The sequence below is a fragment of the Taudactylus pleione genome, unplaced genomic scaffold (assembly GCF_031769625.1).
Source record: "Taudactylus pleione unplaced genomic scaffold, aTauple2 ptg000722l, whole genome shotgun sequence".
Taxonomy (NCBI): Eukaryota; Metazoa; Chordata; class Amphibia; order Anura; family Myobatrachidae; genus Taudactylus; species Taudactylus pleione.
The window spans coordinates 1,786,845-1,810,788 of NW_028285124.1; the positions used below are offsets into that span (position 1 = coordinate 1,786,845).

Genomic DNA, 23,944 nt, shown 5'->3' on the forward strand with positions numbered 1-23,944 from the left:
GAGGCTGTGATGGTACTCCATGTTACTGATGGTTTCTCAGTCTTGTGTAGTCACTGCGTGTGATGAGGTTAGTAATTCCTGAGTAAGGTCAGAGCCTGTGTAAGTGTGTGTGAGGCTGTGATGGTACTCCATGTTACTGATGGTCTCTCAGTCTTGTGTAATCACTGCGTGTGATGAGGTTAGTAATTCCTGAGTAAGGTCAGAGCCTGTGTAAGTGTGTGTGAGGCTGTGATGGTACTCCATGTTACTGATGGTCTCTCAGTCTTGTGTAATCACTGTGTGTGATGAGGTTAGTAATTCCTGAGTAAGGTCAGAGCCTGTGTAAGTGTGTGTGAGGCTGTGATGGTACTCCATGTTACTGATGGTCTCTCAGTCTTGTGTAATCACTGTGTGTGATGAGGTTAGTAATTCCTGAGTAAGGTCAGAGCCTGTGTAAGAGAGTGTGAGGATGTGATGGTACTCCATGTTACTGATGATCTCTCAGTCTTGTGTAATCACTGTGTGTGATGAGGTTAGTAATTCCTGAGTAAGGTCAGAGCCTGTGTAAGTGTGTATGAGGCTGTGATGGTACTCCATGTTACTGATGGTCTCTCAGTCTTGTGTAATCACTGCGTGTGATGAGGTTAGTAATTCCTGAGTAAGGTCAGAGCCTGTGTAAGTGTGTGTGAGGCTGTGATGGTACTCCATGTTACTGATGGTATCTCAGTCTTGTGTAATCACTGTGTGTGATGAGGTTAGTAATTCCTGAGTAAGGTCAGAGCCTGTGTAAGTGTGTGTGAGGCTGTGATGGTACTCCATGTTACTGATGGTATCTCAGTCTTGTGTAATCACTGTGTGTGATGAGGTTAGTAATTCCTGAGTAAGGTCAGAGCCTGTGTAAGTGTGTGTGAGGCTGTGATGGTACTCCATGTTACTGATGGTCTCTCAGTCTTGTGTAATCACTGCGTGTGATGAGGTTAGTAATTCCTGAGTAAGGTCAGAGCCTGTGTAAGTGTGTGTGAGGCTGTGATGGTACTCCATGTTACTGATGGTATCTCAGTCTTGTGTAATCACTGTGTGTGATGAGGTTAGTAATTCCTGAGTAAGGTCAGAGCCTGTGTAAGTGTGTGTGAGGCTGTGATGGTAATCCATGTTACTGATGGTCTCTCAGTCTTGTGTAATCACTGCGTGTGATGAGGTTAGTAATTCCTGAGTAAGGTCAGAGCCTGTGTAAGTGTGTGTGAGGCTGTGATGGTACTCCATGTTACTGATGGTTTCTCAGTCTTGTGTAATCACTGTGTGTGATGAGGTTAGTAATTCCTGAGTAAGGTCAGAGCCTGTGTAAGTGTGTGTGAGGATGTGATGGTACTCCATGTTACTGATGGTCTCTCAGTCTTGTGTAATCACTGCGTGTGATGAGGTTAGTAATTCCTGAGTAAGGTCAGAGCCTGTGTAAGTGTGTGTGAGGCTGTGATGGTACTCCATGTTACTGATGGTTTCTCAGTCTTGTGTAATCACTGCGTGTGATGAGGTTAGTAATTCCTGAGTAAGGTCAGAGCCTGTGTAAGTGTGTGTGAGGATGTGATGGTACTCCATGTTACTGATGGTGTCTCAGTCTTGTGTAATCACTGTGTGTGATGAGGTTAGTAATTCCTGAGTAAGGTCAGAGCCTGTGTAAGTGTGTGTGAGGCTGTGATGGTACTCCATGTTACTGATGGTATCTCAGTCTTGTGTAATCACTGTGTGTGATGAGGTTAGTAATTCCTGAGTAAGGTCAGAGCCTGTGTAAGTGTGTGTGAGGCTGTGATGGTAATCCATGTTACTGATGGTCTCTCAGTCTTGTGTAATCACTGCGTGTGATGAGGTTAGTAATTCCTGAGTAAGGTCAGAGCCTGTGTAAGTGTGTGTGAGGCTGTGATGGTACTCCATGTTACTGATGGTTTCTCAGTCTTGTGTAATCACTGTGTGTGATGAGGTTAGTAATTCCTGAGTAAGGTCAGAGCCTGTGTAAGTGTGTGTGAGGATGTGATGGTACTCCATGTTACTGATGGTCTCTCAGTCTTGTGTAATCACTGCGTGTGATGAGGTTAGTAATTCCTGAGTAAGGTCAGAGCCTGTGTAAGTGTGTGTGAGGCTGTGATGGTACTCCATGTTACTGATGGTTTCTCAGTCTTGTGTAATCACTGCGTGTGATGAGGTTAGTAATTCCTGAGTAAGGTCAGAGCCTGTGTAAGTGTGTGTGAGGATGTGATGGTACTCCATGTTACTGATGGTGTCTCAGTCTTGTGTAATCACTGTGTGTGATGAGGTTAGTAATTCCTGAGTAAGGTCAGAGCCTGTGTAAGTGTGTGTGATGCTGTGATGGTACTCCATGTTACTGATGGTTTCTCAGTCTTGTGTAATCACTGTGTGTGATGAGGTTAGTAATTCCTGAGTAAGGTCAGAGCCTGTGTAAGTGTGTGTGAGGATGTGATGGTACTCCATGTTACTGATGGTGTCTCAGTCTTGTGTAATCACTGTGTGTGATGAGGTTAGTAATTCCTGAGTATGGTCAGAGCCTGTGTAAGTGTGTGTGAGGATGTGATGGTACTCCATGTTACTGATGATTTCTCAGTCTTGTGTAATCACTGTGTGTGATGAGGTTAGTAATTCCTGAGTAAGGTCAGAGCCTGTGTAAGTGTGTGTGAGGATGTGATGGTACTCCATGTTACTGATGGTCTCTCAGTCTTGTGTAATCACTGTGTGTGATGATGTTAGTAATTCTTGAGTAAGGTCAGAGCCTGTGTAAGTGTGTGTGAGGCTGTGATGGTACTCCATGTTACTGATGGTGTCTCAGTCTTGTGTAGTCACTGTGTGTGATGAGGTTAGTAATTCCTGAGTAAGGTCAGAGCCTGTGTAAGTGTGTGTGAGGATGTGATGGTACTCCATGTTACTGATGGTTTCTCAGTCTTGTGTAATCACTGTGTGTGATGAGGTTAGTAATTCCTGAGTAAGGTCAGAGCCTGTGTAAGTGTGTGTGAGGCTGTGATGGTACTCCATGTTACTGATGGTCTCTCAGTCTTGTGTAATCACTGCGTGTGATGAGGTTAGTAATTCCTGAGTAAGGTCAGAGCCTGTGTAAGTGTGTGTGAGGCTGTGATGGTACTCCATGTTACTGATGGTATCTCAGTCTTGTGTAATCACTGTGTGTGATGAGGTTAGTAATTCCTGAGTAAGGTCAGAGCCTGTGTAAGTGTGTGTGAGGATGTGATGGTACTCCATGTTACTGATGGTCTCTCAGTCTTGTGTAATCACTGCGTGTGATGAGGTTAGTAATTCCTGAGTAAGGTCAGAGCCTGTGTAAGTGTGTGTGAGGCTGTGATGGTACTCCATGTTACTGATGGTTTCTCAGTCTTGTGTAGTCACTGCGTGTGATGAGGTTAGTAATTCCTGAGTAAGGTCAGAGCCTGTGTAAGTGTGTGTGAGGCTGTGATGGTACTCCATGTTACTGATGGTCTCTCAGTCTTGTGTAATCACTGCGTGTGATGAGGTTAGTAATTCCTGAGTAAGGTCAGAGCCTGTGTAAGTGTGTGTGAGGCTGTGATAGTACTCCATGTTACTGATGGTATCTCAGTCTTGTGTAATCACTGCGTGTGATGAGGTTAGTAATTCCTGAGTAAGGTCAGAGCCTGTGTAAGTGTGTGTGAGACTGTGATGGTACTCCATGTTACTGATGGTATATCAGTCTTGTGTAATCACTGTGTGTGATGAGGTTAGTAATTCCTGAGTACGGTCAGAGCCTGTGTAAGTGTGTGTGAGGATGTGATGGTACTCCATGTTACTGATGGTCTCTCAGTCTTGTGTAATCACTGCGTGTGATGAGGTTAGTAATTCCTGAGTAAGGTCAGAGCCTGTGTAAGTGTGTGTGAGGCTGTGATGGTACTCCATGTTACTGATGGTCTCTCAGTCTTGTGTAATCACTGTGTGTGATGAGGTTAGTAATTCCTGAGTAAGGTCAGAGCCTGTGTAAGTGTGTGTGAGGCTGTGATGGTACTCCATGTTACTGATGGTATCTCAGTCTTGTGTAATCACTGCGTGTGATGAGGTTAGTAATTCCTGAGTAAGGTCAGAGCCTGTGTAAGTGTGTGTGAGGATGTGATGGTACTCCATGTTACTGATGGTATCTCAGTCTTGTGTAATCATTGTGTGTGATGAGGTTAGTAATTCCTGAGTAAGGTCAGAGCCTGTGTAAGTGTGTGTGAGGCTGTGATGGTACTCCATGTTACTGATGATCTCTCAGTCTTGTGTAATCACTGTGTGTGATGAGGTTAGTAATTCCTGAGTAAGGTCAGAGCCTGTGTAAGTGTGTGTGAGGATGTGATAGTACTCCATGTTACTGATGATCTCTCAGTCTTGTGTAATCACTGTGTGTGATGAGGTTAGTAATTCCTGAGTAAGGTCAGAGCCTGTGTAAGTGTGTGTGAGGCTGTGATGGTACTCCATGTTACTGATGGTATCTCAGTCTTGTGTAATCACTGCGTGTGATGAGGTTAGTAATTCCTGAGTAAGGTCAGAGCCTGTGTAAGTGTGTGTGAGGATGTGATAGTACTCCATGTTACTGATGATCTCTCAGTCTTGTGTAATCACTGCGTGTGATGAGGTTAGTAATTCCTGAGTAAGGTCAGAGCCTGTGTAAGTGTGTGTGAGGCTGTGATGGTACTCCATGTTACTGATGGTATCTCAGTCTTGTGTAATCACTGCGTGTGATGAGGTTAGTAATTCCTGAGTAAGGTCAGAGCCTGTGTAAGTGTGTGTGAGGCTGTGATGGTACTCCATGTTACTGATGGTCTCTCAGTCTTGTGTAATCACTGCGTGTGATGAGGTTAGTAATTCCTGAGTAAGGTCAGAGCCTGTGTAAGTGTGTGTGAGGCTGTGATGGTACTCCATGTTACTGGTGGTGTCTCAGTCTTGTGTAGTCACTGTGTGTGATGAGGTTAGTAATTCCTGAGTAAGGTCAGTGCCTGTGTAAGTGTGTGTGAGGATGTGATGGTACTCCATGTTACTGATGATCTCTCAGTCTTGTGTAATCACTGTGTGTGATGAGGTTAGTAATTCCTGAGTAAGGTCAGAGCCTGTGTAAGTGTATGTGAGGCTGTGATGGTACTCCATGTTACTGATGATCTCTCAGTCTTGTGTAATCACTGCGTGTGATGAGGTTAGTAATTCCTGAGTAAGGTCAGAGCTGTGTAAGTGTGTGTGAGGATGTGATGGTACTCCATGTTACTGATGGTTTCTCAGTCTTGTGTAATCACTGTGTGTGATGAGGTTAGTAATTCCTGAGTAAGGTCAGAGCCTGTGTAAGTGTGTGTGAGGATGTGATGGTACTCCATGTTACTGATAGTTTCTCAGTCTTGTGTAATCACTGCGTGTGATGAGGTTAGTAATTCCTGAGTAAGGTCAGAGCCTGTGTAAGTGTGTGTGAGGCTGTGATGGTACTCCATGTTACTGATGGTTTCTCAGTCTTGTGTAGTCACTGCGTGTGATGAGGTTAGTAATTCCTGAGTAAGGTCAGAGCCTGTGTAAGTGTGTGTGAGGCTGTGATGGTACTCCATGTTACTGATGGTCTCTCAGTCTTGTGTAATCACTGCGTGTGATGAGGTTAGTAATTCCTGAGTAAGGTCAGAGCCTGTGTAAGTGTGTGTGAGGCTGTGATGGTACTCCATGTTACTGATGGTATCTCAGTCTTGTGTAATCACTGTGTGTGATGAGGTTAGTAATTCCTGAGTAAGGTCAGAGCCTGTGTAAGTGTGTGTGAGGCTGTGATGGTACTCCATGTTACTGATGGTCTCTCAGTCTTGTGTAATCACTGTGTGTGATGAGGTTAGTAATTCCTGAGTAAGGTCAGAGCCTGTGTAAGTGTGTGTGAGGCTGTGATGGTACTCCATGTTACTGATGGTCTCTCAGTCTTGTGTAATCACTGTGTGTGATGAGGTTAGTAATTCCTGAGTAAGGTCAGAGCCTGTGTAAGAGAGTGTGAGGATGTGATGGTACTCCATGTTACTGATGATCTCTCAGTCTTGTGTAATCACTGTGTGTGATGAGGTTAGTAATTCCTGAGTAAGGTCAGAGCCTGTGTAAGTGTGTGTGAGGCTGTGATGGTACTCCATGTTACTGATGGTCTCTCAGTCTTGTGTAATCACTGCGTGTGATGAGGTTAGTAATTCCTGAGTAAGGTCAGAGCCTGTGTAAGTGTGTGTGAGGCTGTGATGGTACTCCATGTTACTGATGGTATCTCAGTCTTGTGTAATCACTGTGTGTGATGAGGTTAGTAATTCCTGAGTAAGGTCAGAGCCTGTGTAAGTGTGTGTGAGGCTGTGATGGTACTCCATGTTACTGATGGTCTCTCAGTCTTGTGTAATCACTGCGTGTGATGAGGTTAGTAATTCCTGAGTAAGGTCAGAGCCTGTGTAAGTGTGTGTGAGGCTGTGATGGTACTCCATGTTACTGATGGTATCTCAGTCTTGTGTAATCACTGTGTGTGATGAGGTTAGTAATTCCTGAGTAAGGTCAGAGCCTGTGTAAGTGTGTGTGAGGCTGTGATGGTAATCCATGTTACTGATGGTCTCTCAGTCTTGTGTAATCACTGCGTGTGATGAGGTTAGTAATTCCTGAGTAAGGTCAGAGCCTGTGTAAGTGTGTGTGAGGCTGTGATGGTACTCCATGTTACTGATGGTATCTCAGTCTTGTGTAATCACTGCGTGTGATGAGGTTAGTAATTCCTGAGTAAGGTCAGAGCCTGTGTAAGTGTGTGTGAGGATGTGATGGTACTCCATGTTACTGATGGTGTCTCAGTCTTGTGTAATCACTGTGTGTGATGAGGTTAGTAATTCCTGAGTACGGTCAGAGCCTGTGTAAGTGTGTGTGAGGATGTGATGGTACTCCATGTTACTGATGGTCTCTCAGTCTTGTGTAATCACTGTGTGTGATGAGGTTAGTAATTCCTGAGTAAGGTCAGAGCCTGTGTAAGTGTGTGTGAGGATGTGATGGTTCTCCATGTTACTGATGGTTTCTCAGTCTTGTGTAATCACTGTGTGTGATGAGGTTAGTAATTCCTGAGTAAGGTCAGAGCCTGTGTAAGTGTGTGTGAGGATGTGATGGTACTCCATGTTACTGATGGTCTCTCAGTCTTGTGTAATCACTGCGTGTGATGAGGTTAGTAATTCCTGAGTAAGGTCAGAGCCTGTGTAAGTGTGTGTGAGGCTGTGATGGTACTCCATGTTACTGATGGTATCTCAGTCTTGTGTAATCACTGTGTGTGATGAGGTTAGTAATTCCTGAGTAAGGTCAGAGCCTGTGTAAGTGTGTGTGAGGCTGTGATGGTACTCCATGTTACTGATGGTTTCTCAGTCTTGTGTAATCACTGCGTGTGATGAGGTTAGTAATTCCTGAGTAAGGTCAGAGCCTGTGTAAGTGTGTGTGAGGATGTGATGGTACTCCATGTTACTGATGGTGTCTCAGTCTTGTGTAATCACTGTGTGTGATGAGGTTAGTAATTCCTGAGTAAGGTCAGAGCCTGTGTAAGTGTGTGTGATGCTGTGATGGTACTCCATGTTACTGATGGTTTCTCAGTCTTGTGTAATCACTGTGTGTGATGAGGTTAGTAATTCCTGAGTAAGGTCAGAGCCTGTGTAAGTGTGTGTGAGGATGTGATGGTACTCCATGTTACTGATGGTGTCTCAGTCTTGTGTAATCACTGTGTGTGATGAGGTTAGTAATTCCTGAGTATGGTCAGAGCCTGTGTAAGTGTGTGTGAGGATGTGATGGTACTCCATGTTACTGATGGTTTCTCAGTCTTGTGTAATCACTGTGTGTGATGAGGTTAGTAATTCCTGAGTAAGGTCAGAGCCTGTGTAAGTGTGTGTGAGGATGTGATGGTACTCCATGTTACTGATGGTGTCTCAGTCTTGTGTAATCACTGTGTGTGATGAGGTTAGTAATTCCTGAGTAAGGTCAGAGCCTGTGTAAGTGTGTGTGAGGATGTGATGGTACTCCATGTTACTGATGGTCTCTCAGTCTTGTGTAATCACTGCGTGTGATGAGGTTAGTAATTCCTGAGTAAGGTCAGAGCCTGTGTAAGTGTGTGTGAGGCTGTGATGGTACTCCATGTTACTGATGGTATCTCAGTCTTGTGTAATCACTGTGTGTGATGAGGTTAGTAATTCCTGAGTAAGGTCAGAGCCTGTGTAAGTGTGTGTGAGGATGTGATGGTACTCCATGTTACTGATGGTTTCTCAGTCTTGTGTAGTCACTGCGTGTGATGAGGTTAGTAATTCCTGAGTAAGGTCAGAGCCTGTGTAAGTGTGTGTGAGGCTGTGATGGTACTCCATGTTACTGATGGTCTCTCAGTCTTGTGTAATCACTGCGTGTGATGAGGTTAGTAATTCCTGAGTAAGGTCAGAGCCTGTGTAAGTGTGTGTGAGGCTGTGATGGTACTCCATGTTACTGATGGTATCTCAGTCTTGTGTAATCACTGCGTGTGATGAGGTTAGTAATTCCTGAGTAAGGTCAGAGCCTGTGTAAGTGTGTGTGAGACTGTGATGGTACTCCATGTTACTGATGGTATATCAGTCTTGTGTAATCACTGTGTGTGATGAGGTTAGTAATTCCTGAGTACGGTCAGAGCCTGTGTAAGTGTGTGTGAGGATGTGATAGTACTCCATGTTACTGATGGTATCTCAGTCTTGTGTAATCACTGCGTGTGATGAGGTTAGTAATTCCTGAGTAAGGTCAGAGCCTGTGTAAGTGTGTGTGAGACTGTGATGGTACTCCATGTTACTGATGGTATATCAGTCTTGTGTAATCACTGTGTGTGATGAGTTTAGTAATTCCTGAGTAAGGTTAGAGCCTGTGTAAGTGTGTGTGAGGCTGTGATGGTACTCCATGTTACTGATGGTCTCTCAGTCTTGTGTAATCACTGCGTGTGATGAGGTTAGTAATTCCTGAGTAAGGTCAGAGCCTGTGTAAGTGTGTGTGAGGCTGTGATGGTACTCCATGTTACTGATGGTCTCTCAGTCTTGTGTAATCACTGCGTGTGATGAGGTTAGTAATTCCTGAGTAAGGTCAGAGCCTGTGTAAGTGTGTGTGAGGCTGTGATGGTACTCCATGTTACTGATGGTCTCTCAGTCTTGTGTAATCACTGTGTGTGATGAGGTTAGTAATTCCTGAGTAAGGTCAGAGCCTGTGTAAGTGTGTGTGAGGCTGTGATGGTACTCCATGTTACTGATGGTCTCTCAGTCTTGTGTAATCACTGCGTGTGATGAGGTTAGTAATTCCTGAGTAAGGTCAGAGCCTGTGTAAGTGTGTGTGAGGATGTGATGGTACTCCATGTTACTGATGGTGTCTCAGTCTTGTGTAATCACTGTGTGTGATGAGGTTAGTAATTCCTGAGTAAGGTCAGAGCCTGTGTAAGTGTGTGTGATGCTGTGATGGTACTCCATGTTACTGATGGTTTCTCAGTCTTGTGTAATCACTGTGTGTGATGAGGTTAGTAATTCCTGAGTAAGGTCAGAGCCTGTGTAAGTGTGTGTGAGGATGTGATGGTACTCCATGTTACTGATGGTGTCTCAGTCTTGTGTAATCACTGTGTGTGATGAGGTTAGTAATTCCTGAGTAAGGTCAGAGCCTGTGTAAGTGTGTGTGAGGCTGTGATGGTACTCCATGTTACTGATGGTTTCTCAGTCTTGTGTAATCACTGTGTGTGATGAGGTTAGTAATTCCTGAGTAAGGTCAGAGCCTGTGTAAGTGTGTGTGAGGATGTGATGGTACTCCATGTTACTGATGGTGTCTCAGTCTTGTGTAATCACTGTGTGTGATGAGGTTAGTAATTCCTGAGTATGGTCAGAGCCTGTGTAAGTGTGTGTGAGGATGTGATGGTACTCCATGTTACTGATGGTGTCTCAGTCTTGTGTAATCACTGTGTGTGATGAGGTTAGTAATTCCTGAGTATGGTCAGAGCCTGTGTAAGTGTGTGTGAGGCTGTGATGGTACTCCATGTTACTGATGGTGTCTCAGTCTTGTGTAATCACTGTGTGTGATGAGGTTAGTAATTCCTGAGTATGGTCAGAGCCTGTGTAAGTGTGTGTGAGGATGTGATGGTACTCCATGTTACTGATGGTATCTCAGTCTTGTGTAATCACTGTGTGTGATGAGGTTAGTAATTCCTGAGTAAGGTCAGAGCCTGTGTAAGTGTGTGTGAGGATGTGATGGTACTCCATGTTACTGATGGTGTCTCAGTCTTGTGTAATCACTGTGTGTGATGAGGTTAGTAATTCCTGAGTACGGTCAGAGCCTGTGTAAGTGTGTGTGAGGCTGTGATGGTACTCCATGTTACTGATGGTCTCTCAGTCTTGTGTAATCACTGCGTGTGATGAGGTTAGTAATTCCTGAGTATGGTCAGAGCCTGTGTAAGTGTGTGTGAGGATGTGATGGTACTCCATGTTACTGATGGTATCTCAGTCTTGTGTAATCACTGTGTGTGATGAGGTTAGTAATTCCTGAGTAAGGTCAGAGCCTGTGTAAGTGTGTGTGAGACTGTGATGGTACTCCATGTTACTGATGGTGTCTCAGTCTTGTGTAATCACTGCGTGTGATGAGGTTAGTAATTCCTGAGTACGGTCAGAGCCTGTGTAAGTGTGTGTGAGGCTGTGATGGTACTCCATGTTACTGATGGTATCTCAGTCTTGTGTAATCACTGTGTGTGATGAGGTTAGTAATTCCTGAGTAAGGTCAGAGCCTGTGTAAGTGTGTGTGATGCTGTGATGGTACTCCATGTTACTGATGGTATCTCAGTCTTGTGTAATCACTGCGTGTGATGAGGTTAGTAATTCCTGAGTAAGGTCAGAGCCTGTGTAAGTGTGTGTGATGCTGTGATGGTACTCCATGTTACTGATGGTATCTCAGTCTTGTGTAATCACTGCGTGTGATGAGGTTAGTAATTCCTGAGTAAGGTCAGAGCCTGTGTAAGTGTGTGTGAGGATGTGATGGTAATCCATGTTACTGATGGTATCTCAGTCTTGCTAAGTATTAAGGATGTGTGTAAGGTAAGGTATGCGTCCTTATGTTAGGCTGCGATCTCAGACATTAGCATATATGTGCAGTGAGACTGCGGGCGTAATCGCTATTGCCATCACAGTTGTGGTCTATGCTGAATCGGGCCCTTGGATCTGCAGCAATGTGTAAGAAGCTGCGATGCTCTGTGTGTCCTGGCGCTTTTATATTATAGCCAGTTACCTCTTCCAGCAATTAGTGCTACAGCAGCTCTTCAGTTCGATGGGAGCAGAGGGGCGAGCCTTCACTCCCCACACACATCAGTGATCCTTAGCACCCGTGACCATGATGTTGGCTCACCAGTCGTCCTTCCTTGAACCACCTTTGGTAGGTACTAACCACTGCATACTGGGAACACCCTACAAGACTGTGCTGGACATGCTCTGACTCAATCCTTACTCTCACCCATTTCTTCTGCTTCTAACACAATAACTTAGTGTTCACTTGCTGCTATATATCTCTACCTGTGCTGGACCCATACTCACTACACAGCAGAGGGAGGGCAATAGGGCCATGTGGGGAGCATCATGAGCCTTTGAGTGGTACATGGGAAACCCCACGGCCTGGGGAGCCTATTTTCTATGTTCGCTCCCCCTCTGCACCACTGCTCAGGAGGGGTCTATCGCCTCATAGCGGGAGTGGGGTCTTGGCTCTATAGCATTTACAGAGTCTCCAACATGAACCTTTCCATCAGGTACACAACGCTCTGCTCCTGGACTTCCCTCTTACTCTATGATTGCTGTCACCTGCACTGAACTAGTTAATTCAGGAGAAAGGTGACGGCAATCACAGAGCAAGAGGGAAGTCCAGGAGCAGAGCGTTGTGTACCTGATGGAAGGGGTCATCTTGGAGGGTCTGCATTTATTTACCTCAACGTCCCCAGCACAGTGTTTTTGTGTCACCGTGACACCGTGTGACAGGGACACTGCGTTCCCGCTCAGCCCTGTATGTGACAAGTAACACAGGCCTCATAGTCAAGCGGACCTGTAAGATCCCGCGGAGATAAGACAATGAACACTGACATCTGAGCCTACTAGAGGTCGCTGAGGTGAAGGCAGGGGAGACGTCCAGAATTATCTTTTTGTCACGTTTGAGACCATCGTAATATTTTCTACTCTCCCTACATTACCTATGGGTCTGTCTATCAGATTCTCCTCAGACTACCAGCTTTAAAAGCAATCTAAGGACCCGTTTCCCTAATAAAGCCTCTACCCTCCACGGTCCCCATCATTACCTACGTGATTCTGCACTGGCTGCAATGGATAATGAGAGAAAGTGCAGGATTTTCGGCTTTCCTCTGCCTGGCCGGCTCCCAGTGCACTCTGGGGGGGGGCTGACCGGTGACTACAGGGCAGATTGGCCGCACGCTAGGTATCAGGGACAGCCAGCTCTCCGTACCCCCAGTGCTGAGAGAGGGCAGTAAGGAGCTCCCGCAGCCCAGACAGAGTCCAGTGTCTCTGGTGCTCGGGCAACATGCACTTAGCCCCCCGCGGGAGTGAGCATGTACAACTGCTGCAGCCAGGACATAGTGTGAGGCTGCAGGGCTGTGGTAATAAAGCCCAATGCTGAGTGCTGGGCACAGTAACAAAATATTCAAAGGTTTAAATAAAGTATGTTTAAAATGAATGTGTAACTTTGTAACTAAATACAGTATACTAATACTACCAGTATGAGAGAAGCCGTGACGTTGGCCTGCTGGCTTACCGTCCCTGTGCAAATGCCTGCAACAAGTATATCTCTGAATTTCTATTAACATATAGTTTTCAAGGATTGCTGCAGTTACAATTTAGTATGACGGGGACATCTGGGGGACAACCTCCCTCTTGTTTTTTTGTTTAGCAGGACCCCTCCCTTTAATGCACCTGAAGAGTATCGCCAAATTGATTTGAGCAGCTTCCACTGTTATATATATATATATATACATACACACACATATATATACACACATATACACACACACATCACTATAAAGCACTGTAGCTGAGCTGCATTGCGTTTGTATGAAAGTCGCACAAAGGGTGTAAATATATATTTGATGTAAAGAGGGTTTCTATGTATATATAAGTGGAAGTTACTTTTTTTTCCTAGGGGTCCAAGGGATCCGGAGCACCCTGTGGTCTACTTTGTTCCCCTGTCCCCCTCCCAGGAAATGGGAGCGTGTTCCTCTGCAGCCTCATGCCTGGAAGTGACATGAGAAGGGGCAGAGAGACCATCACTGGCAGCTGACGGTTATCTGGGAGCTCCAAAGAGCCTCCTCTCGGCAGCCAGGACATCTCTGCCTGGGGATCCTGCCTGCTTGTTCATGGAGCTTAGATTTCGGGTAGAGGAGAAAGCAACGTCCCCTGGCAGAATCCTGGAGTAAACCATTACCCTCTCCTAGACTGCTCCATTCTCTGCCTGTTCTCTGATATCTATCCTGCAGTGACTGCTTCATTCTCTGCCTGTTCTCTGATATCTATCCTGCAGTGACTGCTCCATTCTCTGCCTGTTCTCTGATATCGATCCTGCAGAGACTGCTCCATTCTCTGCCTGTTCTCTGATATCTACCCTGCAGAGACTGCTCCATTCTCTGCCTGTTCTGACATCTATCCTGCAGTGACTGCTCCATTCTCTGCCTGTTCTCTGATATCTATCCTGCAGAGACTGCTCCATTCTCTGCCTGTTCTCTGATATCTACCCTGCAGAGACTGCTCCATTCTCTGCCTGTTCTCTGACATCTATCCTGCAGAGACTGCTCCATTCTCTGCCTGTTCTCTGATATCTATCCTGCAGTGACTGCTCCATTCTCTGCCTGTTCTCTGATATCTATCCTGCAGTGACTGCTCCATTCTCTGCCTGTTCTCTGATATCTATCCTGCAGAGACTGCTCCATTCTCTGCCTGTTCTCTGATATCTATCCTGCAGAGACTACTCCATCCTCTGCCTGTTCTCTGATATCTATCCTGCAGAGACTACTCCATCCTCTGCCTGTTCTCTGACATCTACCCTGCAGTGACTGCTCCATTCTCTGCCTGTTCTCTGATATCGATCCTGCAGAGACTGCTCCATTCTCTGCCTGTTCTCTGATATCTACCCTGCAGTGAATGCTCAATTCTCTGCCTGTTCTCTGATATCTATCCTGCAGTGACTGCTCCATTCTCTGCCTGTTCTCTGACATCTATCCTGCAGTGCCTGCTCCATTCCCTGCCTGTTCTGACATCTATCCTGCAGTGACTGCTCCATTTTCTGCCTGTTCTCTGATATCTATCCTGCAGAGACTGCTCCATTCTCTGAAATCTATCCTGCAGAGACTGCTCCATTCTCTGCCTGTTCTCTGATATCTATCCTGCAGAGACTGCTCCATTCTCTGAAATCTATCCTGCAGAGACTGCTCCATCCTCTGCCTGTTCTCGGATATCTATCCTGCAGTGACTGCTCCATCCTCTGCCTGTTCTCGGATATCTATCCTGCAGTGACTGCTCCATCCTCTGCCTGTTCTCGGATATCTATCCTGCAGTGACTGCTCCATTCTCTGCCTGGTCTCTGATATCTATCCTGCAGTGACTGCTCCATTCTCTGCCTGTTCTCTGATATCTATCCTGCAGAGACTGCTCCATTCTCTGAAATCTATCCTGCAGAGACTGCTCCATTCTCTGCCTGTTCTCTGATATCTATCCTGCAGAGACTGCTCCATTCTCTGAAATCTATCCTGCAGAGACTGCTCCATCCTCTGCCTGTTCTCGGATATCTATCCTGCAGTGACTGCTCCATCCTCTGCCTGTTCTCGGATATCTATCCTGCAGTGACTGCTCCATCCTCTGCCTGTTCTCGGATATCTATCCTGCAGTGACTGCTCCATTCTCTGCCTGTTCTCTGATATCTATCCTGCAGAGACTACTCCATTCTCTGCCTGTTTTCTGATATCTATCCTGCAGTGACTGCTCCATTCTCTGCCTGTTCTCTGATATCTATCCTGCAGAGACTACTCCATTCTCTGCCTGTTCTCTGATATCTATCCTGCAGGGACTGCTCCATTCTCTGCCTGTTCTCTGATATCTATCCTGCAGTGACTGCTCCATTCTCTGCCTGTTCTCTGATATCTATCCTGCAGAGACTGCTCCATTCTCTGCCTGTTCTCTGATATCTATCCTGCAGTGACTGCTCCATCCTCTGCCTGTTCTCTGATATCTATCCTGCAGAGACTGCTCCATTCTCTGCCTGTTCTCTGATATCTATCCTGCAGTGACTGCTCCATTCTCTGCCTGTTCGCTGATATCTATCCTGCAGTGACTGCTCCATTCTCTGCCTGTTCGCTGATATCTATCCTGCAGTGACTGCTCCATTCTCTGCCTGTTCTCTGACATCTATCCTGCAGAGACTGCTCCATCCTCTGCCTGTTCTCTGATATCTATCCTGCAGTGACTGCTCCATTCTCTGCCTGTTCTCTGACATCTATCCTGCAGAGACTGCTCCATTCTCTGCCTGTTCTCCGACATCTATCCTGCAGAGACTGCTCCATTCTCTGCCTGTTCTCCGACATCTATCCTGCAGAGACTGCTCCATTCTCTGCCTGTTCTCCGACATCTATCCTGCAGAGACTGCTCCATTCTCTGCCTGTTCTCCGACATCTATCCTGCAGAGACTGCTCCATTCTCTGCCTGTTCTCTGATATCTATCCTGCAGTGACTGCTCCATTCTCTGCCTGTTCTCCGACATCTATCCTGCAGTGACTGCTCCATTCTCTGCCTGTTCTCTGATATCTATCCTGCAGTGACTGCTCCATTCTCTGCCTGTTCTCTGATATCTATCCTGCAGTGACTGCTCCATTCTCTGCCTGTTCTCTGATATCTATCCTGCAGAGACTGCTCCATTCTCTGCCTGTTCTCCGACATCTATCCTGCAGAGACTGCTCCATTCTCTGCCTGGTCTCTGATATCTATCCTGCAGAGACTGCTCCATTCTCTGCCTGTTCTCTGATATCTATCCTGACAGTGAGAAGGAATCCCTAATACCCCAAAATCCTGTAAAAACAAAAATAATCTGTATTTACGCGGTGAGGCGAGGTCATCCGGTCACATATCCTAATACTCGTTAGCAACTTCCATCTACATCTCTGGTAACCGACAGCCTTCCTATTACATCTCTGGTAACCGGCAGCCTTCCTATTACATCTCCTGTAACCGGCAGCCTTCCTATTACATCTCCTGTAACCGGCAGCCTTCCTATGACATCTCCTGTATATTGCAGTCTTCCTATTACATCTCCGGTAACTGGCAATCTTCCTATTACATCTCTGGTAACTGGCAGCCTTCCTATTACATCTCCGGTAACTGGCAATCTTCCTATTACATCTCCGGTAACCGGCAGCCTTCCTATTACATCTCCTGTATATTGCAGTCTTCCTATTACATCTCCGGTAACTGGCAATCTTCCTATTACATCTCTGGTAACTGGCAATCTTCCTATTACATCTCCGGTAACCGGCAGCCTTCCTATTACATCTCCTGTATATTGCAGTCTTCCTATTACATCTCCGGTAACTGGCAATCTTCCTATTACATCTCTGGTAACTGGCAGCCTTCCTATTACATCTCCGGTAACTGGCAATCTTCCTATTACATTTCTGGTAACCGGCAGCCTTCCTATTACATCTCCGGTAACTGGCAATCTTCCTATTACATCTCTGGTAACCGGCAGCCTTCCTATTACATCTCCGTTAACCGGCAATCTTCCTATTACATCTCTGGTAACCGGCAGCCTTCCTATTACATCTCCGGTAACTGGCAGCCTTCCTATTACATCTCCGGTAACCGTCAGCCTCCCTATTACATCTCCTGTATATTGCAGCCTTCCTATTACATCTCCGGTAACCAGCAGCCTTCCTATTACATCTCCGGTAACCGGCAGCCTTCTTATTACATCTCCGGTAACCGGCAGCCTCCCTATTACATCTCCTGTATATTGCAGCCTTCCTATTACATCTCCGGTAACCAGCAGCCTTCCTATTACATCTCCGGTAACCGGCAGCCTTCTTATTACATCTCCGGTAACCGGCAGCCTCCCTATTACATCTCCGGTAACCGGCAGCCTTCTTATTACATCTCCGTTAACCGGCAGCCTTCTTATTACATCTCCTGTATATTGCAGCCTCCCTATTACATATCCTGTATATTGCAGCCTCCCTATTACATCTCCTGTATATTGCAGTCTCCCTATTACATCTCCTGTATATTGCAGTCTCCCTATTACATCTCCTGTATATTGCAGCCTTCCTATTCATCCTGTACATCTCTTCCTTGTGGGAACAGATGGGACTCTTTAGAATGTAAGCTCTCACGAGCAGGGCCCTCTTCCCTCATGTGCTTTTCCTTCCCTCACTTACACCACCATCTCCTCCACCCTGCCTACATTGGCACCTTTCCCTGGGGTCCTGCCACCGTCCTTGGGCACGGTGACTGCAGATGCAGAAGTGTTTATAACCTCGTCCATGTCCTGCAATGTTCTGTAATGTACAGTAAGTAAACTTTGTCTTGTTTCCTGAATACGGTTTATGTACTGTGTAAGGCGCTGCGGGCACCTTGTGGCGCCATATAATAATAATAACAATAATAAAGTCACCTTGTCCTCGCCATGACATTGTTCTTCTTGGGCTGCTGGTTCACTGGGCTGCCGGCGTTACCGTTCTTCAGAGAACCCTTCCTGGCCATCTCCCGCTGCTTCTCTGTGGGCACAGAGGATAAAGTCACCACATCTCGCAGTGTAATATGGGGAGAGAATAAAGTCATTATCTCTGTCACACACGCTTATAAATAATCTCCTCCATTGGTGTATTATCGTCCCTTCTTTACATTATAACATGGAGTAGGGAATAACGGTTTCATCATTTATTTCTTATAACAAAGCATCTACAGAGACTAAATTCTGACCATCGTATAGTAGCACAATAAGAGCATTAATAAAGTCACCCTGAAGTTGATGTGTTGGAAGCAGAACAAATGGGCGAACGTAAGGACCTGAGCGACTTTAACAAGGGCCAAATTGTGATGGCCAGACGCTGGGTCCAAGTAACGACAACCAGTGATCTGGCAATAGGGTGGTGGAGCCCCAAGGCTCATTGTTACGCGCTTAGGGGGAGGGGGGGAAGCCCATCTGGACCTATCATACAGAAGAACGGCTGCAGCACAAATTCCTCCTGAAAAGGCTAATGCTCTATGATAGAGAGATATCAGGACACACAAAGCATCGCGGCTTGCTGAGTATGGGGGTACGTAGCCATAGACCGGTCAGAGAGCCCATGCTGATCCTTGTCCACCACCGAGGGAGCCTACAATGGACGCATGAGCAACAGAAGAAGGGGTCTGGTCTGATGAGTCACGTTTTCTCTTTCATCATTTGGACGTGTGCGTCATGTAACTGGGGAAGAGATGGCACCAGGGTTCACTATGGGAAGAAGGCAGCCGGCAGGGGCAGTGTGATGCTTCTGTTGGGAAACTTTGGGTCCTGCCAATCATGTGGATGTTACCATGACCCGTACCACCTACCTAACCATTATTGCAGACCAAGTATACCCCTTCATGGTAATGATATTCCCTGATGGCGGTGGCCTCTTACAGCAGAATACTGCGCCCGGCTGTCACACTGCAGAGATTGATCAGGAATGGTCTGAGGAACATGACAAAGATCTAGGTGATGATTTGGCCTCCAACCTCCCCAGATCTCCATCCGATTCAGCATCTGTGAGATGAGCTGGAAAAACAAGTACAAGCCACAGAGGCCGCACCTCGCACCTCACAGGACTTAATAGGATCTGCTGCTAATGTCTCTGTGCCAGATACCACATGACACCTTTATGCCTTCAGACAGAGGCGTAACTAGGGCAGGGCCGCCGGGATCGTGCCCTGGGCGCCACTGGACCGGCGGCGCAGGGGTACCGGCCAGTCCTAGTTAGCCAGTGTTGTGCAGACCGCAGTGAGTGCGGTCACACTACACATTTACACACACATCGGCGGCGATGTGCGTGCTTAGGCAGCCAATGAGAGTCAGACAGACTCTGCGCCCACTGCAAGAGCCGGGCTGGAGCTCAATCATGAGCTCTGCCTTCCGGCTCCTGCAGTTGATGATGGGAGAGACGTCATGACATCTCTCCCATAATGCAGAGCATGCCAGCCGGGTAGGACTGCTGTGTGGACGGGGGCGAGAGCAGGAGCCGGAATTCAGGTAAGTTGGGTTTTTTTTCACTCGTGTGTTTGCCTGCATCAAGGGGGGGAGACTACCATTGGGGGCACTGCATCGGTGGGGGGACCACTACTGGGGACATTGCATACTGGGGGTACTGTATAAGGGGCACTGCATTAAGGTGCATATGGAGTGGAAAGGAATGTTCAGAGGGACGAGAAAGGAGTGTGTGATGTTGAACCCTCCATTTTTAAGTGGCCATGCTCCTTGTAACCATGCCCATTTTTGGCACCTGCACTTGCGGAAGGGGGGGGGGGCGGGGGGTGTCAGAGCTGTTGTGCCACAAAGGGGACCCAGACAATATTAGTCAGGTGGTTTTAATGTTTATGGCTGATCGGTGTATACAGACACACACACACCCCCACCCATTCATCTGTAAGTTAGATGATCTGATCAGGTTAAATTTATTTATTAGTGATATCCGCTATTTCCATCTGAGGCTCGGAACACTGGATACATGAAATGTGGAACAGAGTGATGAATCTGCTCACAAGAGCTTACAATCTAAAACGAAACAAGATATATCAAAAGGGATACAAAATAAAACATGATAATGGTTGAAGCTTGGCTCAACAACCTGTAGCTCTACAGCTGTTATGGCACTTAGAATCCCAGCATGACATACATTGGGGCACTTAGAATCCCAGCATGACACACGTTGTGGCACTTAGAATCCCAGCATGACATACGTTGCGGCACTTAGAATCCCAGCATGACATACGTTGGGGCACTTAGAATCCCAGCATGACATACGTTGGGGTACTTAGAATCCCAGCATGACACACGTTGGGGCACTTAGAATCCCAGCATGACATACGTTGGGGCACTTAGAATCCCAGCATGACACACGTTGGGGCACTTAGAATCCCAGCATGACACACGTTGCGGCACTTAGAATCCCAGCATGACATACGTTGGGGCACTTAGAATCCCAGCATGACACACGTTGGGGCACTTAGAATCCCAGCATGACACACGTTGGGGCACTTAGAATCCCAGCATGACACACGTTGGGGCACTTAGAATCCCAGCATGACACACGTTGGGGCACTTAGAATCCCAGCATGACATACGTTGGGGCACTTAGAATCCCAGCATGACACACGTTGGGGCACTTAGAATCCCAGCATGACATACGTTGTGGCACTTAGAATCCCAGCATGACATACGTTGTGGCACTTAGAATCCCAGCATGACATACGTTGTGGCACTTAGAATCCCAGCATGACACACGTTGGGGCACTTAGAATCCCAGCATGACACACGTTGCGGCACTTAGAATCCCAGCATGACACACGTTGCGGCACTTAGAATCCCAGCATGACATACGTTGCGGCACTTAGAATCCCAGCATGACATACGTTGGGGCACTTAGAATCCCAGCATGACACACGTTGGGGCACTTAGAATCCCAGCATGACACACGTTGGGGCACTTAGAATCCCAGCATGACACACGTTAGGGCACTTAGAATCCCAGCATGACATACGTTGTGGCACTTAGAATACCAGCATGACATACGTTGGGGCACTTAGAATCCCAGCATGACATACGTTGTGGCACTTAGCATCCCAGCATGACACACGTTGTGGCACTTAGAATCCCAGCATGACACACGTTGTGGCACTTAGAATCCCAGCATGACACACGTTGTGGCACTTAGAATCCCAGCATGACATACGTTGTGGCACTTAGAATCCCAGCATGACATATAGAATCCCAGCATGACATACGTTGTGGCACTTAGCATCCCAGCATGACACACGTTGTGGCACTTAGAATCCCAGCATGACACACGTTGTGGCACTTAGAATCCCAGCATGACATACGTTGCGGCACTTAGAATCCCAGCATGACATACGTTGGGGCACTTAGAATCCCAGCATGACATACGTTGGGGCACTTAGAATCCCAGCATGACACACGTTGGGGCACTTAGAATCCCAGCATGACATACGTTGGGGCACTTAGAATCCCAGCATGACACACGTTGGGGCACTTAGAATCCCAGCATGACACACGTTGCGGCACTTAGAATCCCAGCATGACATACGTTGGGGCACTTAGAATCCCAGCATGACACACGTTGGGGCACTTAGAATCCCAGCATGACACACGTTGGGGCACTTAGAATCCCAGCATGACACACGTTGGGGCACTTAGAATCCCAGCATGACATACGTTGTGGCACTTAGAATCCCAGCATGACATACGTTGTGGCACTTAGAATCCCAGCATGACATACGTTGTGGCACTTAGAATCCCAGCATGACACACGTTGGGGCACTTAGAATCCCAGCATGACACACGTTGGGGCACTTAGAATCCCAGCATGACACACGTTGCGGCACTTAGAATCCCAGCATGACATACGTTGCGGCACTTAGAATCCCAGCATGACATACGTTGGGGCACTTAGAATCCCAGCATGACACACGTTGGGGCACTTAGAATCCCAGCATGACACACGTTGGGGCACTTAGAATCCCAGCATGACACACGTTAGGGCACTTAGAATCCCAGCATGACATACGTTGTGGCACTTAGAATACCAGCATGACATACGTTGGGGCACTTAGAATCCCAGCATGACATACGTTGTGGCACTTAGCATCCCAGCATGACACACGTTGTGGCACTTAGAATCCCAGCATGACACACGTTGTGGCACTTAGAATCCCAGCATGACACACGTTGTGGCACTTAGAATCCCAGCATGACATACGTTGTGGCACTTAGAATCCCAGCATGACATATAGAATCCCAGCATGACGTACGTTGTGGCACTTAGCATCCCAGCATGACACACGTTGTGGCACTTAGAATCCCAGCATGACACACGTTGTGGCACTTAGAATCCCAGCATGACACACGTTGTGGCACTTAGAATCCCAGCATGACACACGTTGTGGCACTTAGAATCCCAGCATGACATACGTTGTGGCACTTAGAATCCCAGCATGACATATAGAATCCCAGCATGACATACGTTGTGGCACTTAGCATCCCAGCATGACACACGTTGTGGCACTTAGAATCCCAGCATGACACACGTTGTGGCACTTAGAATCCCAGCATGACATATAGAATCCCAGCATGACATACGTTGTGGCACTTAGCATCCCAGCATGACACACGTTGTGGCACTTAGAATCCCAGCATGACACACGTTGTGGCACTTAGTATCCCAGCATGACACACGTTGTGGCACTTAGAATCCCAGCATGACATACCAACCCACTAGGCCACCAACTGTTAGTGTCCAGTCACTTTTGTCTATATAGTGTAGGTAATGACAGCAAACAAGATGTTAGTGACCTCAGTACTGTGTATATCCCCCACATACAGTGATTACTGCAGACGCCCTTCTTAGCAAACTGTCCACAAGTTCCTGGACAGCAGCAGGCGGTATGTTCTGCCAATATTCCGCCTCCCTATGAAGTGCACGGGCCTCCCTATGAAGTGCACTCCCTGCCAAGTGCACGGGCCTCCCTATGAAGTGCACTCCCTGCCAAGTGCACGGGCCTCCCTATGAAGTGTTCTGTGTTCTTGTAGAAACTGCCGCATTAGTGGCCATTTGGAACTCGTGCGCAATGGTCTGCAGTACGCATTTCGTTGCGTGGGGCTGTCCAATCACATTTGTCTACATAGTGTACATGTACATGCCTTTCAGTCTAAAGCTTTTTCAGCTGTTGTGGGACTACACATACCAGCATTACCTGCAAAGGAAAGATTGGCATTGCATGCTGGGACATACATGACAGAGTGTTACTGATTGCGTGTCACACCACATCATATGTATTCATTAATATAGTAACATGTGAAACATTCGCTGCTTCAGGCCTGGGCATATTCCCTTATTATAATTATAATGTTCTATAAATAAAATAATGAATCATTTACCCAGAACAGAGGGCCTGATTCAGAGCCGCTTGTAAGCGGCCGCTCGTTCGCTCCGAGCGATGTTCGCACAACTGCGCATGCGTACGGCTCCAACCACAAGCACTGCGAGCAGTTCAGGCGCCTTTCGATGTACTCGATTAATCAAATAAATAGCGGAGATGACGTAGGATGCGAGCGACCAGGGGGCGTTTTTTACAAAAAAACGACCGCATGTTTTGTTCGCTCGTTCAGACATAGAGGAGTCAACAGACCGCAAAGAGCGAACGGTCAATTGAAATAGCTTGCCCCTTTATCTGGACGAGCGAGCGCAAATAGCGTCCGACTCTGAATCAGGCCCAGAAACCGTTTAAGAATGGCCGGGAATTAGGTTGAACCATGTAGAAATATTGAAATTTATATATGAAATAAAATACAGCCGGGAACATCAGAATTAGAAATTATTTATTCACAAAAAGCTTCTTCGTTCTAGACATCAAGAGAACACAAATCCCTCCTAAATGTGCTCATGAATATGATCGATTCAATTAGAGGCGAAAACCCTTTATCGTCTGTTTTTTTTTTTTTTTTGCGAAAATTTTGCCTACAAAAATTTCACCAAAATCAATTCCAGGACAATTTCGCCTAAGAGGAAACTCTCCAAAAAAGATTCCCCGATGAATAGCAGGTGAAAGGAAGTGCAAAATCTTTATTTTGGGGTGCAAATGTAGGAAAAAGACTCAGAACCCTTGGGACAGCCCCCCAAAAGACAAATCTGCAAAAAAAA

At 46.7% G+C, this 23,944-nt stretch overlaps 1 protein-coding gene across 1 annotated transcript in view; it reads right to left on the reverse strand.

The window, feature by feature from the left end:
• Positions 1–23,944, reverse strand: part of FAM219A (family with sequence similarity 219 member A) — a 125,872-nt gene that overhangs the window by 48,142 nt on the left and 53,786 nt on the right. Inside the window, exon 2 of the mRNA XM_088456851.1 lies at positions 17,662–17,764. Within this exon, the coding sequence (XP_088312977.1) occupies positions 17,662–17,764 (103 nt within the window). The remainder of the gene's footprint in view (positions 1–17,661; positions 17,765–23,944) is intronic.